The 14,113-nt window shown below is 38.4% G+C and overlaps 1 protein-coding gene across 5 annotated transcripts in view; it reads right to left on the bottom strand.

The window, feature by feature from the left end:
- MCTP1 (multiple C2 and transmembrane domain containing 1) overlaps positions 1–14,113 on the bottom strand; it is a 291,766-nt gene that overhangs the window by 26,036 nt on the left and 251,617 nt on the right. For all 5 annotated transcript variants that reach the window (XM_049795801.1, XM_049795803.1, XM_049795802.1 and 2 more), the window contains one exon: positions 13,967–14,020. In XM_049795801.1, the coding sequence (XP_049651758.1) occupies positions 13,967–14,020 (54 nt within the window). The remainder of the gene's footprint in view (positions 1–13,966; positions 14,021–14,113) is intronic.

Genomic DNA, 14,113 nt, shown 5'->3' with positions numbered 1-14,113 from the left:
AAGTAAAAGAGCGTTAAATACTAAGTTATCAACTATGTCTGAGCTTGCAAGGTAACAAAGCAAACCCAGTTAAACTGAAGTAAAATGGGCACCACTTCTCAGAAAAGTGGTGTAAGAAGATAGCCACCTTCTTCAGAGTTGGTAATCATAATTATTTTTTGTATTTCACGCACAGGCTCTATTCACTCTCCTCAGTTGTTGCCATGTTGTGTCCTTAGTTGTATTTTGTGAGTGCTTGAAAGACCCTTTCAAGTACGAGGGCACCACTATGCACAGCACTGTGTCATTACACGCAGTTCCCAGCATCAGAAGGGTTGAGATCTGCTCAGTGGCAAGAGGCTTATTATTTATTACACCCTTCCACATGGCCATTTGTTTCCACCTTTTTTATATTCAATTTAAGTGGCATAAATCCTTTTGGCTGATTCCAGTGACAGAGTTGCACTGAGCTCTCCCCTCCTCACCTTGTCTAATATTATGGAGCAAATCAGAAGTATCTTAATTATAAAGGATGTATATTATTAAAAGAACAACCCAAATTATTCACCTGAAATATTATTGAGAAACAATATGTTCTAATCTCATCCACAACACATTCAATTTTCCTTACTGTTACTACAAACCTTACTTCAATGAACATTTTAAAAAACTCAACCAACATTAAAGTAGTTTAAATAGACATCTAAACCTGTAAACCAATAGCAATAACTAAATGCTGTAAATTATATGTAGTTTATGGTGGAGGTAATTTAGCATATCTAACCACAGTTCCAATTTTCTCCTGTGGTGTAAGAGTAGGAAGAATTATACATGGAAAAGAGGAGGGAGAAGGAAGAAAATAAAGATTTCCTAAGCATGAAAACTTTTCAAAGCAGGTAATCTGTCTAATATATCATACTTTATAAACTCCTGCCAGGGCTCTGGCTATGTTTCTGCCTTCTGTCCTTACACGCTTTGTTAGCATACAAGTCTGAATAAAGATATTGATAGTGCCCAGAAGAAATGTATAGTATCTGGATGGTAACGGTATCTCCAAAGGGAAAGAACAACACTACGTGTGTCGAGGTAGTGGAGCAGTGTTGGAGTGCTCCTCATTCTTGACTAACCCTTCTCTAGATAAATGATGGAGAAAGCAAAGCAGGATATTACTAGAGCATAATTGTAACAATATTTTTGCTGTTTAGTTTCATCCTTGAGGAAATACATCCTTTTTGACTCCCTGGAAGCCATTACAGTCCTTGTCCTTGTAAACGACCTTATTCAAAGTAATAAAAAAAGAGGAATATTGAAATAAGAACATGGGGTAGGATCCCATTGACTGCAGACTCTTTCATTTTATTTTTTCGTGTCTTTTAAAAAGGTGAAATTGTATTTTCTGAGTGTTTTTCATGTTCAGGTTGTAAAAACTAATTCCTCCAATACTCTTCAACTTCCTGACAGGAGGCACAGAAACCATCTTGGGTGTCCAAGTCCTGATATTGATTTCAGGGACCATTTTGATCAAAAGTAATCATCACAGGCTTTGAAATAAAAGCATCGATTTATATCATAATTCTAATAGCGGTGACTGGGATTGTAAATATGTGCAGTAAATCTCCTGATCTGCAAATAGTTTAAGGCTTTTAGATACAAAAGTGCATTTTACGATGGGCAGCACACACAGAATATGTGGTGTTCACTGACGCCAATGGTTCCCAGGGTTCATTATGACTCCTCTGAGTTTTTCTGTCTGATTATGGGAATAAACCCATGTTTGGCCACTTCTGGCTTCAAGCCTGTTCTATCACTGACAGAGAAATACAGATTAAAACAATAGTAATTTTCAGGATTGATCCAGTTTTAAAAATAGAAGTGTAACACACTTCTACCTTTTAGCATTTTTGTATTTTGCCATCACTTTTGAATAATAAATGTCAGTAGAGCAGGAAGATTATTAATTTCCCTAATAGTCTAGGCATAACTTCCACTTATTTCCTCAAAATAGTCCTTAGAAATGTAGCATATTTTCTTTACAACTGGTATTTGTGCCTGTTTTCTGTTGCTGAAAACATTTTTAAAGGATGTCCAAAATCACGTAGTTTTAAAACAATTAGTTTTATTTCCCTCCTCATGCAGTAGGGATACATTGTTTCCTTGGCATTTTCTTTTTCATTGCTAAAGCAGAAATCCCTTCCTATTCCTCTTATGACTTTCAGCTGATGAACTTGTCCCCTTTTTGCTAATCTTACCTCTTTCCCTAAGAAGTCTTAATTGACATTGTAGTGCAGTTTGGTCAAATTCTTTTTACCTATTTTCAATACAATTTTGTTTTAACCTTGGATCTTCAATCAATCTGGTGTAAAACTACAGAGACTAGATGCTTCTGGCTGTCCTTTCCACCCAATGGATTTGTGAACACAGATCACCCAGGGTTTCTGAACTTCAATGTATTTTGTGGGGCAAAAAACCAAAACCCGTGTGTACTGAATTGTATTAACTTGGCCACAAATTCCAAGTTGCTGTGTGCTTATCGTCTTAGAGACATAATTCACACAAATTTTATCTATGCAGAGGAAATACTCTACAAATAGAGAGCTCTGCAGATAATGTCCTTGAGAACTCATCCATTGTCCCCACCTATCCCAGTGAAATACAAGCATACAGCCATTTTCTTTCTCTTCTCCTCTCTGCCTTCCCCAAACCTTTTCCCCTGACTCACTCTCCCCATATTTGCTCAAGGAGTTACTCCACTATGCTGCTCCTTATCAAACAGTAATTTCCTAGAACTATTAATACTTGTGACAAATGACACCATTCATAGACTCACTCCCCCAGGGCTTTGGTACTGTACTTAGCCAATGCAGAGGAAATAGGTCGGAGAAGAAATGTTTAAAGGAAGGAGAAAAGACCTTTCTTTCCCCACTCTAGTTCAGAACACATGGATAGACTGCTGAATCTTAACAATCTGAAACCGCACATTAAAAAGTCTCAGTATTAAAATGAGAATAAAGAAGAAAAGCCTGTACAACATTACCATGCGCTTGAGGTACTTCCAGTAATACTTGTGAATGACCTGGAAGTACAATATTAAAACTGTTTCTTTCCTCCAACAAACTTTGAAGAAAATAGATATTCCAGTGTCCTAGTAAAGGACCTCAGCAGTTGCCATCAAAACATGAACTGCACAGCAACAATTCAAGGATTTGGGGATTGGTGGGAAATCAATTATTTGATTCCCAAGCCACAGAAAAGAAACAAAAAGCATCAGCAAAGGAAGCTTCCTCCACTGTTCTGACAATAAAAAATAAACAGTGTATTGGCAGGAAAAATAACTTAAAACCCTAATGTATTTGATTAAAAAAAATCTCTAGGGTTCAATAATTACTTTCTACCCTTTACAGCTACTCTTGATTTGGTCATCTGGAAAAAAAACCCCAACAAAACCTGGGTCTGTTCTATGTACTTCATCAAATCTTGTATAATGTTCTATTTTTCCTTGCATGTTAATGCTGACCAGCTTTGAAAAGCAAATGGTATTTCTTCAAATTCAACAGATATATCTATCTGTGGTGACACCTGAGCTCCTTATCAAAACAGTAATCTGGAGGTATAAAACATGTTTTATAGGGGGTTTCTCACCAAAATTTTTAGGGGAGAGCTTCAACAGTGTGAAGCGCTGCTCTTGGATCTGCTGGCTTTTCTTTGTGGCTTTTTGGGACTATGGCCCATGAACGAGCAAGTCCCTTAAGTCTGGCTAGCATCGGAGGAAAACAGAGCCCCGTTGTCCAAACCACCGTGTTTTCCTTTCAAAGGCAGCCAGTCTGAAGAACGAGGAGTCTCCAATGGTCTCTGTGCACAGGGATGAATTCCAGTCTCCCAAGACAGGGTTTCTCCAAAGACCATCATTTCACACCTTCAGGTGGCCTTTGCTGGGTGGGTTGTACTCGTGCACAATGTTAATTACATCCTTGATTAGAGTATTTTGAAAAGCACCTTTAGCCTTGTTTGAAAACAACTTTCAGTAAATCCTTGCAGTTCCTCTCCTTAGTCTGCAGGCATTGATTTGCAAAAGCAAACCAACAAAAGGACTATATGCAGCTGTCATCTGAATACTTTTAGTGCATTACCAAATAAACAGACAACATTTCACTGGGGAAAAAAAAATCTTCAGCACTTTCAGGAAATGACATTTCCGTACTTATGCATTAAGACTTCAAAATTCAGCATAAAACTTTTTTTTTTTTTTAAATATCACAGTGGTAGAACACATTATCTTCTGAATCAATATATCCTGAGGAAGATGGGTGAAGGATTACACAACGTCAGAGCTGTTTGAAAAAATTATTTAGTAACAAACTGTCTCTTGGCCTATAACATTATATAATGTAATTTCTGATAATGCAGCTTCAAGCATTCCCTGAACAGACTATAAAATCTTAATTTTTAGTAGACTGTCCAGAAACCACAACTATTACTATGCAAACCATTCCTCTATCAAAATGCAGGGGTGTGTATTATACTTCAGAAAAATAGCTGAGTAAACTGTTTCCTGATCTTCACTATATGATATGTATTGATCTAAAATATTCAGGCAGTATTTGTTTTTTGAGAATGGGAAGGAAAGTAGCCCTGGGACTTCAAAGAATAGACAAGAAGATGGTTTGGTGCACACAAACATAGGCACAAATTTCAAACTCCCTCAAAAAAGAAAAAAAATCCAGCTACAAAGTAGCCTCCTACTCACCAGCAGAGAAAGGTATTCCAAAGGATTTCTATCTACTCTTTCCCTATTGGTATTTAAAATTTTAATCAACCAGTAATTAAAGGCCAACAAACAACTTTTTCATACTTAATTTTAAATTATAGCTAATGCCATACATTAAAGGGATAACAATGCACTGCTGTATATGCTGAAGGTAGGAGGAGCTGCACCATTCTTTTGTGTAAAATACTAAAAGGCACATCTGCTGAGCAATTGATCTTAAATTACTATTTCTGATTGCAAGAAAGCTTCCAATTAGCAACGGTGTTCTGACTTTTTCACACTGTTAAAGAAAAACAGAAAGCAATACTTTTTTGATAGAATGCTTTTCTCCCAGAGCTCTGTGTTACCTAGATGCCATTAGATATCTGTGACATTACATAAATGAGTGGTGTCCATTTTGTTTTTCTAAACTCGTTAGCCTTCAGAACAAAAACAGTTTGCTAACATAAAACCTGTTTTTCTCATCCTGGACTTTGTTACTTTAGCACTTGAGCAAGCCAAGAAAAAATAAAAAGGGAAAGGAAATAGGAGAAAGAGAGAGAAGAAAGAAACAATACTTAAATATTTATTAGCCATTTCTCTTACATGTTTTTTTGAGACGTATGAAAATAATCCATATACATTCCTCAGCTCAATTACTTACAAATAACTTATCTGTAGAATCAAGTAAATCTGTCAGTTGTGCAAGTTTATTTTTCCATGTGCTATCTTGAGATAAGCAGGTCTGTAATATTAGATTTCCACTGACATAATTGTGCATGAATTCTGATCTGATTTAGTATTACATGGTGCAAAAGGTGACACATTTTCTTTAATATAGCCCATTAGAAAAGGAAAGGAATTGCCAGTGTATGAAATCTGAGGAGTTTGATTGAAAGACTCTGGGACTTTGGGGTCAACTCAGTGGAAAAGTAACTTGCTCAACTACCCCAGGCACTAAGCACTGTGACAAGCAAACCTAATACCCGGTGTAGTTACTCAGTTAGACAATCAATAAAAACACTGCATTATCAGACTGCTACAGCTGTATGTTAACCTATCGTATTACCTTGTCTGCTCCCAAACCAGTCAAACATGCATTTGCTGATCACGCAGATAACACAGATACCACCCCAGTCCTTAAGTCACAGTTAATACTAAGCCAGAGTGCTAGACCAACCATTTATTGCTTTTCCATATGCCACAAATTCTAATTTTCAGATCTATCTAAATTGTACACCGAAGACTACACTCAAAGCACTACTGAGATGGTAAAGGCAACTGCTCCAAAATTAATGTATGTGAGATTTAAGGTAAGTTCAGTACAGTCCTCCATGGATGCTCAATCCACACCTGTTCTCCCAGCACACCTCCACCCGGAGCTTTGCGGACTCTCCCTGCCTCCTCGCCTTCTCCTGGCACCTTGGCATCCTTCCCCACATCCCTGCCTGCCCAATGCTTGGCCAACCCTGCTCCCTAAGTTGTCTCTATGCATTTTTTTTCTTCATTGTTTTTTTTTGTTGTTTTTTTTTTTTTTCCTTCTTTTTCTGCCTGCTCCAGCTCTTACTCACGCAGGTTCCTTGACTCAGAGCTGCTCCTATGAGGCTTACGGGCAGGCGTCTGTACCCTTGGCGTGCAACTCAACAGAAAAGTCAGTAAATTCACATTGCCCTCCAGTGCTTGACATCTCATGAGTCCACACCAGGCAGGAGCAGCCGTGGCAGGTCCCTGCCCCACTGCAAGGATGCTCTGCAAGGATACGGGTGGGAATTCACAGATCAGCTACTTGGCTTCAGCAAATTTCTGCTGAAGGTTGGCAGACTGCACCCTCTTCCCCTGGCCAGACCTCCCACCAAGCTGCGTAACCTGTCCAAGCAGAGAGAGAATTTCACAGGAATTAGCAAAGCCGCATCCTTCATGTAGCAGTTACCTGTCTCTTTGGTTATTTTCAAGTCTCTGCTAGCAGGATAGATATCCACAAAAATATATACTTTTTCCCACACTGAAAACCAATATATTCTTCCCCACACTTAGGTTTTAAAATCTATCTGTTTTAATGGAAAGTTCCCATGATTAAAGAATCGTTTCTAAGGCTGGACTGTGAATACTGGAAAGTAATCACATTTCATATGTGGTGCACACCTAATGCCAATAGACACCAAAACCAAGAAGCTACAAAACCAAAGGGCTGCTTCAACCTCTATTCCAACAGAAAGTGGGAAGAAGTAGTGCAGGATGGAGGACTGGGCAAATCTTTTTTTGGCAGAGATGACATCACCTGATCTATCAGTATTTGAATGTCTGTCCCCATCCCCCCTGCCAAAAGGCATGTATACTGCAGGGCAGTGGAGGTGAATATGTCTGGTAACAAAACTGCTGTTGGAAAGTCTCTAGGCATTTACAGATATCTGCTAGTTCGGAGCTGTATCTCCATGAACTTCTGCTGGGATGGGTGGAACCAGTTGCCTCTTCTGAATGGAAGTGCATTTAAAGCTTTCTGAAGCAGATGACCACAGTAATTAATTTAGAGAAGAACTGTCCTGGTACACTGCCACACCTTTGGAGTTTTTCTAGTAGTTAGCAGTAAATGCATAAAATTCAGATCTACGAAACAAAAATGAAGTAGAATGAGGCTAGTTATATGCACTATTTGCATATAAGCTTTATTCATGCCAAATTTACCTCTTTATCTGGCAGGAGATGAAACCTGAGTAGCAGCAGACTCTGCTCTCTGCCACGCTGTGTGGATGCTGCTGCATAACACCAACTTTGCAATTCCACACCATACTCCTCTAAGGAGGAGATGTGCACTTGAATTTTTTGGGGCAGGGGTGCCTCTTTCATTTTGTCCAGATTATATTTTGCCTGGATGATCTGTCCAGCAACTTCATCACTGATCCACACATCCACATTAAGTAAACAATATAAAATCTTCCACTGACACGTATATTTCAAACTGCACACAAAATATATGCATATTGTTTGCAAAAACTTGCAATTTGTTTCCCCATATTCCTGTATCTTCCTCCATAGAGCAGCAATGCCTGATTAACTGTCATGGCAAATTTTTGTAGTTGAGATTGCAATTTTTCTCACAAGCATTACAGTGAAGTCAAAGGCACACACCTAGGTTAAAAGGTAGATTTTCAGCTGTGCTGTCCTGCCAACCTCAGCATCAAACTTCAGCTGAAAACCCAGACCACGACATGCCATCCATTTTGCAGAGAGCCACATTGCTGGGCATGGTCTTCTCCCACAGTATGATCTCTGCTGGTCCTTCATTCTCATCCACGTACACTGTTTCAGCCACACATCTGCCAGCAGGGACCGGGTCCATGCAGCACTCATCCTCATGCTAGCACATCTCAACCATCACATTTCTTCTACCAGGCTTCCGAAGTTGTGTCTTGCTCATTACCATCTCTGCTTTATGTGGGACTTAGATGCAGACTCATTCTGTATTACAGGCTCTACGCTTTGCTGTAGAACAAGTTCAAAAGGCATCTCTCTAAAACAGGTGTTTGGGGCTGTCCTTTGGAAGGCTAAAATGGGGAGTCATGAATAAACCTGAAGAAATATTCAGGCAGCTGGCAAATACTCATGTATCAGTGACTACAAGGCTAGTTTAGAGTCAAAAGTGGTTCATGGCAGCTGCTTAAACAGAACCCAGATCTCATGTGTGAAACTATGTTAAAAAATTCTGTTAGAGAATGAGGAATGGTCCATTCTTACCACTTTTGAAGGCACGTAACAGACTGATTCCTCTGGAGCTAAGGAGTAAACCGACCTGCACACATAGTAAGGTTTCAAAGAGAGCCCAGCAGTAAAAGCGTTTGGTCGTCACCTTCAACACTCATCACTTCTCTCCCCTGATTCACAGAGAAGATCATACAGATGTTTTTATTACACCCCATTTTATAAAGTTACTTTTTGAGGAGCTGGGTGAAAACAAACCTTTGCTTGGTCTCAAAGAATTTCAATCTGCTTAGTTATATTAAGAAATAATATTAAGGGTAGAGGAAAAATGTAGGGCAAAATTATGTCACATTCTGAAACGCCCAGCATAACTAAGACATATTCTTCATTTGATTTAATAATCTATTGAATTATACTTGGATTACTTAATAAATGAGGAACATTACCCACACTATATTAGTCACAGTTGAAAAAAACCACATACATAGATGACTGTAATTCATTCAACGGTTTATAGACCCATGGTCCACCAGGGACTATCACACACACACAGCTCCTTGAGTGCCAAACTCCAGATACAAATCCCAGATTCTGATCTCACTAATACTTATTTTACTGCGCTAATTTTGATAGTATTTCAGGACTACACTGGGATGAAGAAGGCTGATCTCGCTAAAAGTAAACCTCTCAGAAGTCCATCCAAGTTACCTGTTTTCAGAGGTGCACACTTTGATCACAAAGCCCATCCGATGCCCCAGTACAGGGCAGGATGGAAACTGCTCTTTGTGGAAGCTCCTGTGCAAAGGCTCCCCGTGATCCAAGGTACATCCAAGCAAAAGAAACTCCATGGCTGTGACTTTGGGGTGATCCAGTGATCAGAAACAGCATCAGCTGATTCTCCAGTGTATGGGTTGAAGCAGTCTACACCACCATTCCTCCTATTATGTACAATTTTGATGAAAATCACATGGCTCTTATCACCATCTCTATAAAACTGAGCTGAAAGCCAACTGCACTGAGAAGTTTGACTTCTGCAGCTGTATGCTCTAGACTGCCCTGTTGTAGGCTTGTTTGGTAAGCACACATAGTCTAGCTAAGCTTTTAGGGGACAGCAGTTTCCTATGAAGCTTCAGTTTTCACTGGAGGCTGCTGTTAGTTTTTTATTGACAGTTGGTATTTAGGTGCTATGTTCATGTGGAATTTAATGCTGGAATCAAGCTATAGGTGAACCTATGGATTTATTAGTTCTGGAATTTTCTCTTCACTCCACTCACTCTCTATTTCTTTATTGTTTTTCCACCATTTATTTTATAGGAAATAACTGCCACTACATTAGATTACAATCTTCTCTTTTACAGAATATAAAAATGTAGGCTACATCGGAGTTATCTTTCCTCCTCCTCATGATCTGCTCTTGGTAAAAATGCAGGGCATGCTTCTGAGACAGGTTACGAACGTGTCTTGGCTTGAAAACAAAGTTGGTACCTCTCAGCAGGGAAGATTAAAAGCTTTAAAACATATTTTAATTTGACTCAACTATCTTTCACTATAAAAGCTTCTAGTTATCTTGAAACATAATAACATTGACTGAGAACTGCAAAGAATATTTCAAAGAATGAAAGCCTAGAGAGAGAGTAGCCGAAGGTGCAAATTATTTGAATATTTTGTATTAATAAAATACTGTTACTGTTAATAAAAAGGTAAAATAAAATAGTGCTCATACCGTGCATCTTCCTCCACTTAAATGTGCAATAGTAGCATTGCTCACTGGCCTGATTCGGTGGCATGCTGAGGGCTTCCCATAAAATGCTGAGCTGAAATTCTTTGTGATTATCTGAAATCTTACCTGGAGCTTCTTCAAAGAATAAAGCTATGTGAAAAGCATACCTGAACTTCTTAATGACAAACTAAAATCTTATATACATAATTATGCATATTGACTGCTACATTATTATAGCATAACTGTGTAAAAATCCTTTTGATAGTTTGTTGATAACTTGACTTCATGTAATTTAACTGACCCTTATTTGCTATGATACTGTGTAAGCCAGTGTTTGGAAGGGAGCCAAAAAAAAAACCAACATTGAGGAGAGAGAGAAATCAGATTAAACTGTAAATCTGTGGCTGGCATAGGTTTAGCAAGTGGTACAGAACATATGGAATGCAGAATCCAGTGCTATTTCATGGAAAAACTAGTATTAAACTAAGGACAAATGCCTGAGCCAAACAAAATAGGTCTTTTTCAGTTCCTAAATACATAATATGACAAAGAAACAAAATTAGAAAAAAAGTATTCACTGCTAAGCACCACTTTGTAACTGATATAACAAGAAGTATACTTGCCATTTTAGTTTATTAGTCATATTGCAACTGAAGATGAAAGTTAATATTCTCCATGAAAAAAGAATCATTCTATGACCTTAAATTGACAGTCCTGTCTACCTTAATTGCAGCAGAGGGTGAAAAAATAGTTACTAAAATCCAGAACATTAGAATGAGACTAAGTAATACGTAAGTGCAAATCTACCTTGTCAAACTCCTCTCAGTATTACACACCACTATTAATAAAATGCATTACTTTAGCTAATTACATACATTTGAGCATTCATCATCCTCAGTTTATTACTTCCCTAACTCTGCAACCTAGGGATGTCGAGCAACGTCGCTCCATCACGCGTCCCATAACCTACATCAGTGCATGCCCACATGGACCTCATCAAGTAGCCAAAGAGTTGCCCTTTCACTGTGAGCAAGTGACTAATATCTAAGCTGGCTCTAAAGAAAGACACTTTTCATAATCGCCCAACAATCTGCTAAGTGAAAACATATGGATAGGCTTAGGTAAAGCTTGCCAGGGGTCTTTACTGAATGGAAAACAGGTGCTCCAGTTCTGTGCCATGTAATACCCCATTTACCGTTAAGTCCAAAGGTTACAGGACTAATAGCTGCCTTGTGGTAATCAGGGAAAGCAAAGACACTGGCCATGCTCAAACATCTGGGACATATTTTACATACTTGCAACATATGCTTCAGTTTCAATTAAAGTGAGGCTTTGGCACATTTATTAATCTTTTTACTTTTATCGCATAAGAAGACCCATTTACCTGACTTTTCTATTATGCCGTATGAAAAAAACCAGAGAAATAATAAAAGCCAGAGGCCACTACCAGCTGCTGTTACAAAATGTGCATTTTTTTCTCACAAAACTTCATTTTGCACACAGCTTTAAGAAAAAAACACATATGAATTAAAATAATACAAAACTGCACCCTTCCATTTTGACAAAAAAGATGTAAGAGGAAAAGCAGTAGAGTATGTCTAGTGTGCCAGAAAGGAAGAAACACCCTACCAGCTTCTAACAGCAAACAACTCGGTCCTAACCGTGCACAACACATTTTACAGTTTAGCCCAGTGCAAAATAATGCCCACTGCAGAGAGTACTGAATATACATGGCAGTCCATACATGCTTATTTTAAAAAAGCGTAATTTTCTTTCCACTCAAACAGCATATTCAATCATGAGAACTCAAAATGTTTGCAATAATGAAGATAGCTTTGAATTTATAGAAATCAACCTAAACACTTTCTGTATAGAAAGACAGCTCTTAAATATTCAATAAAAGGGCTCACTGAATGCACGCGGTAATGTCAGTACTCACTTTTATTCAACCTTGGTAACCAGATCTGGAAAAATGTTTGAACTCCGGTGTCAATCTGAGAAAGCTGAATATTAGATCACAACATTGAAGCCTAGAGTGATATTTCTAATTGGGTATGTTTTGCCCGGCATCTGCTAATCGCCAGAGAATTGCGGGGTGGGGGGGGCTGACCCCCGCCTTCATCTTCCCTTTTAAAGGAGTTTGTTTAGCAATTTCCAAAAACCACTAAGCAGTAACTACATAGGCTGGCTTAAACTACAAGCAGTCAAGCACTATTCTTTGTGAACTAATCACAGTGATTAAAATATCCAGGAATACACATGCTGCCGGGATGATACTTTTGCACCAGCTCTAATAATAAAGCAGGAAGAAACAGGAGAAAATGGCCTCAAATGGATGGCAGATCAGTGTTTATCAGAAAAGAAATGATGATTCAAAGCCAGCATGTTGAGTTAAAATACAAGCTCTCCACAGTTACATGACTGACCTTTGCAATAAATCATATATTTTATTGCCAGAAGTGTATGCCCATATCATTTAGTGTTAAAAACCATCACATACGTGTTTTGTAAAAGAAGGTTTTGTTACTACAGTGTTTGCTGATTCTGAAATGATGTAGCTAACGATTTAAGTGATGTATAGAAGAATTCACATAATAACTTTCTGTCAATTGTAAAATGTTGGAACTGGCAATGGAATGCGGAAACTACTCTTTTTTTTATCATCTTTCAGATCTTAGGTGTTAGCTACCAGAAAAATAATCATTCAGGGGATTAACTAATCACGGTGAATTTTCTGACATTTCAAATGCTGCTGCCAGCATATGAATTCTTACAGTGGTATGTAACTGTACATCTCAACTAGAAACAAAGGTCAAGGGCATAAATTAAGATACACTGTTTTTCTCCTCTCGAAAAAAAAAATTCATTGCTTTACTATAACAGAAGTGGGGGAACATCTGTGAAGGTCAAAACCATCTGTATTTTAATTCAGAGTTCTTGTAAAATTATGTATTTTTCCCCTTTTCTTTCACAAATATCTCCTTCCTGGTATGAAAATACCAGCAACAACAGGGCTGTCTTCACTGCACTCCTCTCACCAGAAAGCTGTCCTGCCAGCGCTAGCCATTGCTTCAGTGGTGCAAGGTCACTCTAATTTCTTCTCTCTGGTTTTTCTCTCTCCCTGGGGGACAACCAATCCGAGCAGTCCCATAGCTTGGCTCAATAAGATGTGGAAATGAGCTGTTATTTACTGTGGTTGCAATCCTCAACCCAACCAGCAGCCTCCAAACTGAACTGCGTTTGCTCAAATAGCTGAATGATCTGCAACAGTTTCCCAGCTTGCTGGGCCACAATGCCAACTTCAAATAAAGTGGATGTCTATGAGAATTGTGATTATTTAAATGTCATACAGAGTGCAAAACACATCAGCCATTCTTCTACCAAGTAATTCTTTGAAAATTACAGATGTCAATATCCCATCTTTAACCAGTATGGAGTTGCTATTTCTACACTATTTTTCCCCTAAAGTGCAGCCCTATTTGTAATACTCAAGACAGGACAAATTTTTGTCCTTCAAAAACAGTTGTCACTGCAGTTATCTTCACAAGAGCTATCAAGTTCCAGACAGGCTGAATTATTTTTGTTCCTGGCAGAAAAAATATTTGACCCAGCTCTGGACCAAGGAAAAAAAAAAAAAAAAAAAAAGGCAGGATTTATAGTCCTCTATCCTTTCCTGCAACACACTGTAGCATTGTTAGGATGATAAACAGCTCTGTCCAATTTTCTGGACTAAAACACTTCAACTCCTTTTTTAACTGTCTGTAAAAACAGTGTCATGTCTAAATTCTCCCATCCCCAGATACCCAAGTGCTAGGAAAGATAATTACCTTGTCATCTCTGTCATCCTCTTCTTCCTCGTCCTCTAGCATGTCCTCCACTACCTGCAGACAGAAACAGTAGTAGTTGTCATGATTTAAAAAGGAAGAGTTTTGTTCTGTCAATTCTAAACCTTTTGTAGATGAAAACTTTATTAA

This window comes from Accipiter gentilis, chromosome Z (genome assembly GCF_929443795.1).
Source record: "Accipiter gentilis chromosome Z, bAccGen1.1, whole genome shotgun sequence".
NCBI lineage: Eukaryota > Metazoa > Chordata > Aves > Accipitriformes > Accipitridae > Astur > Astur gentilis.
The sequence above is the reverse complement of the archived record's forward strand: the minus strand, read 5'-3'. Positions and strand labels throughout refer to the sequence as shown.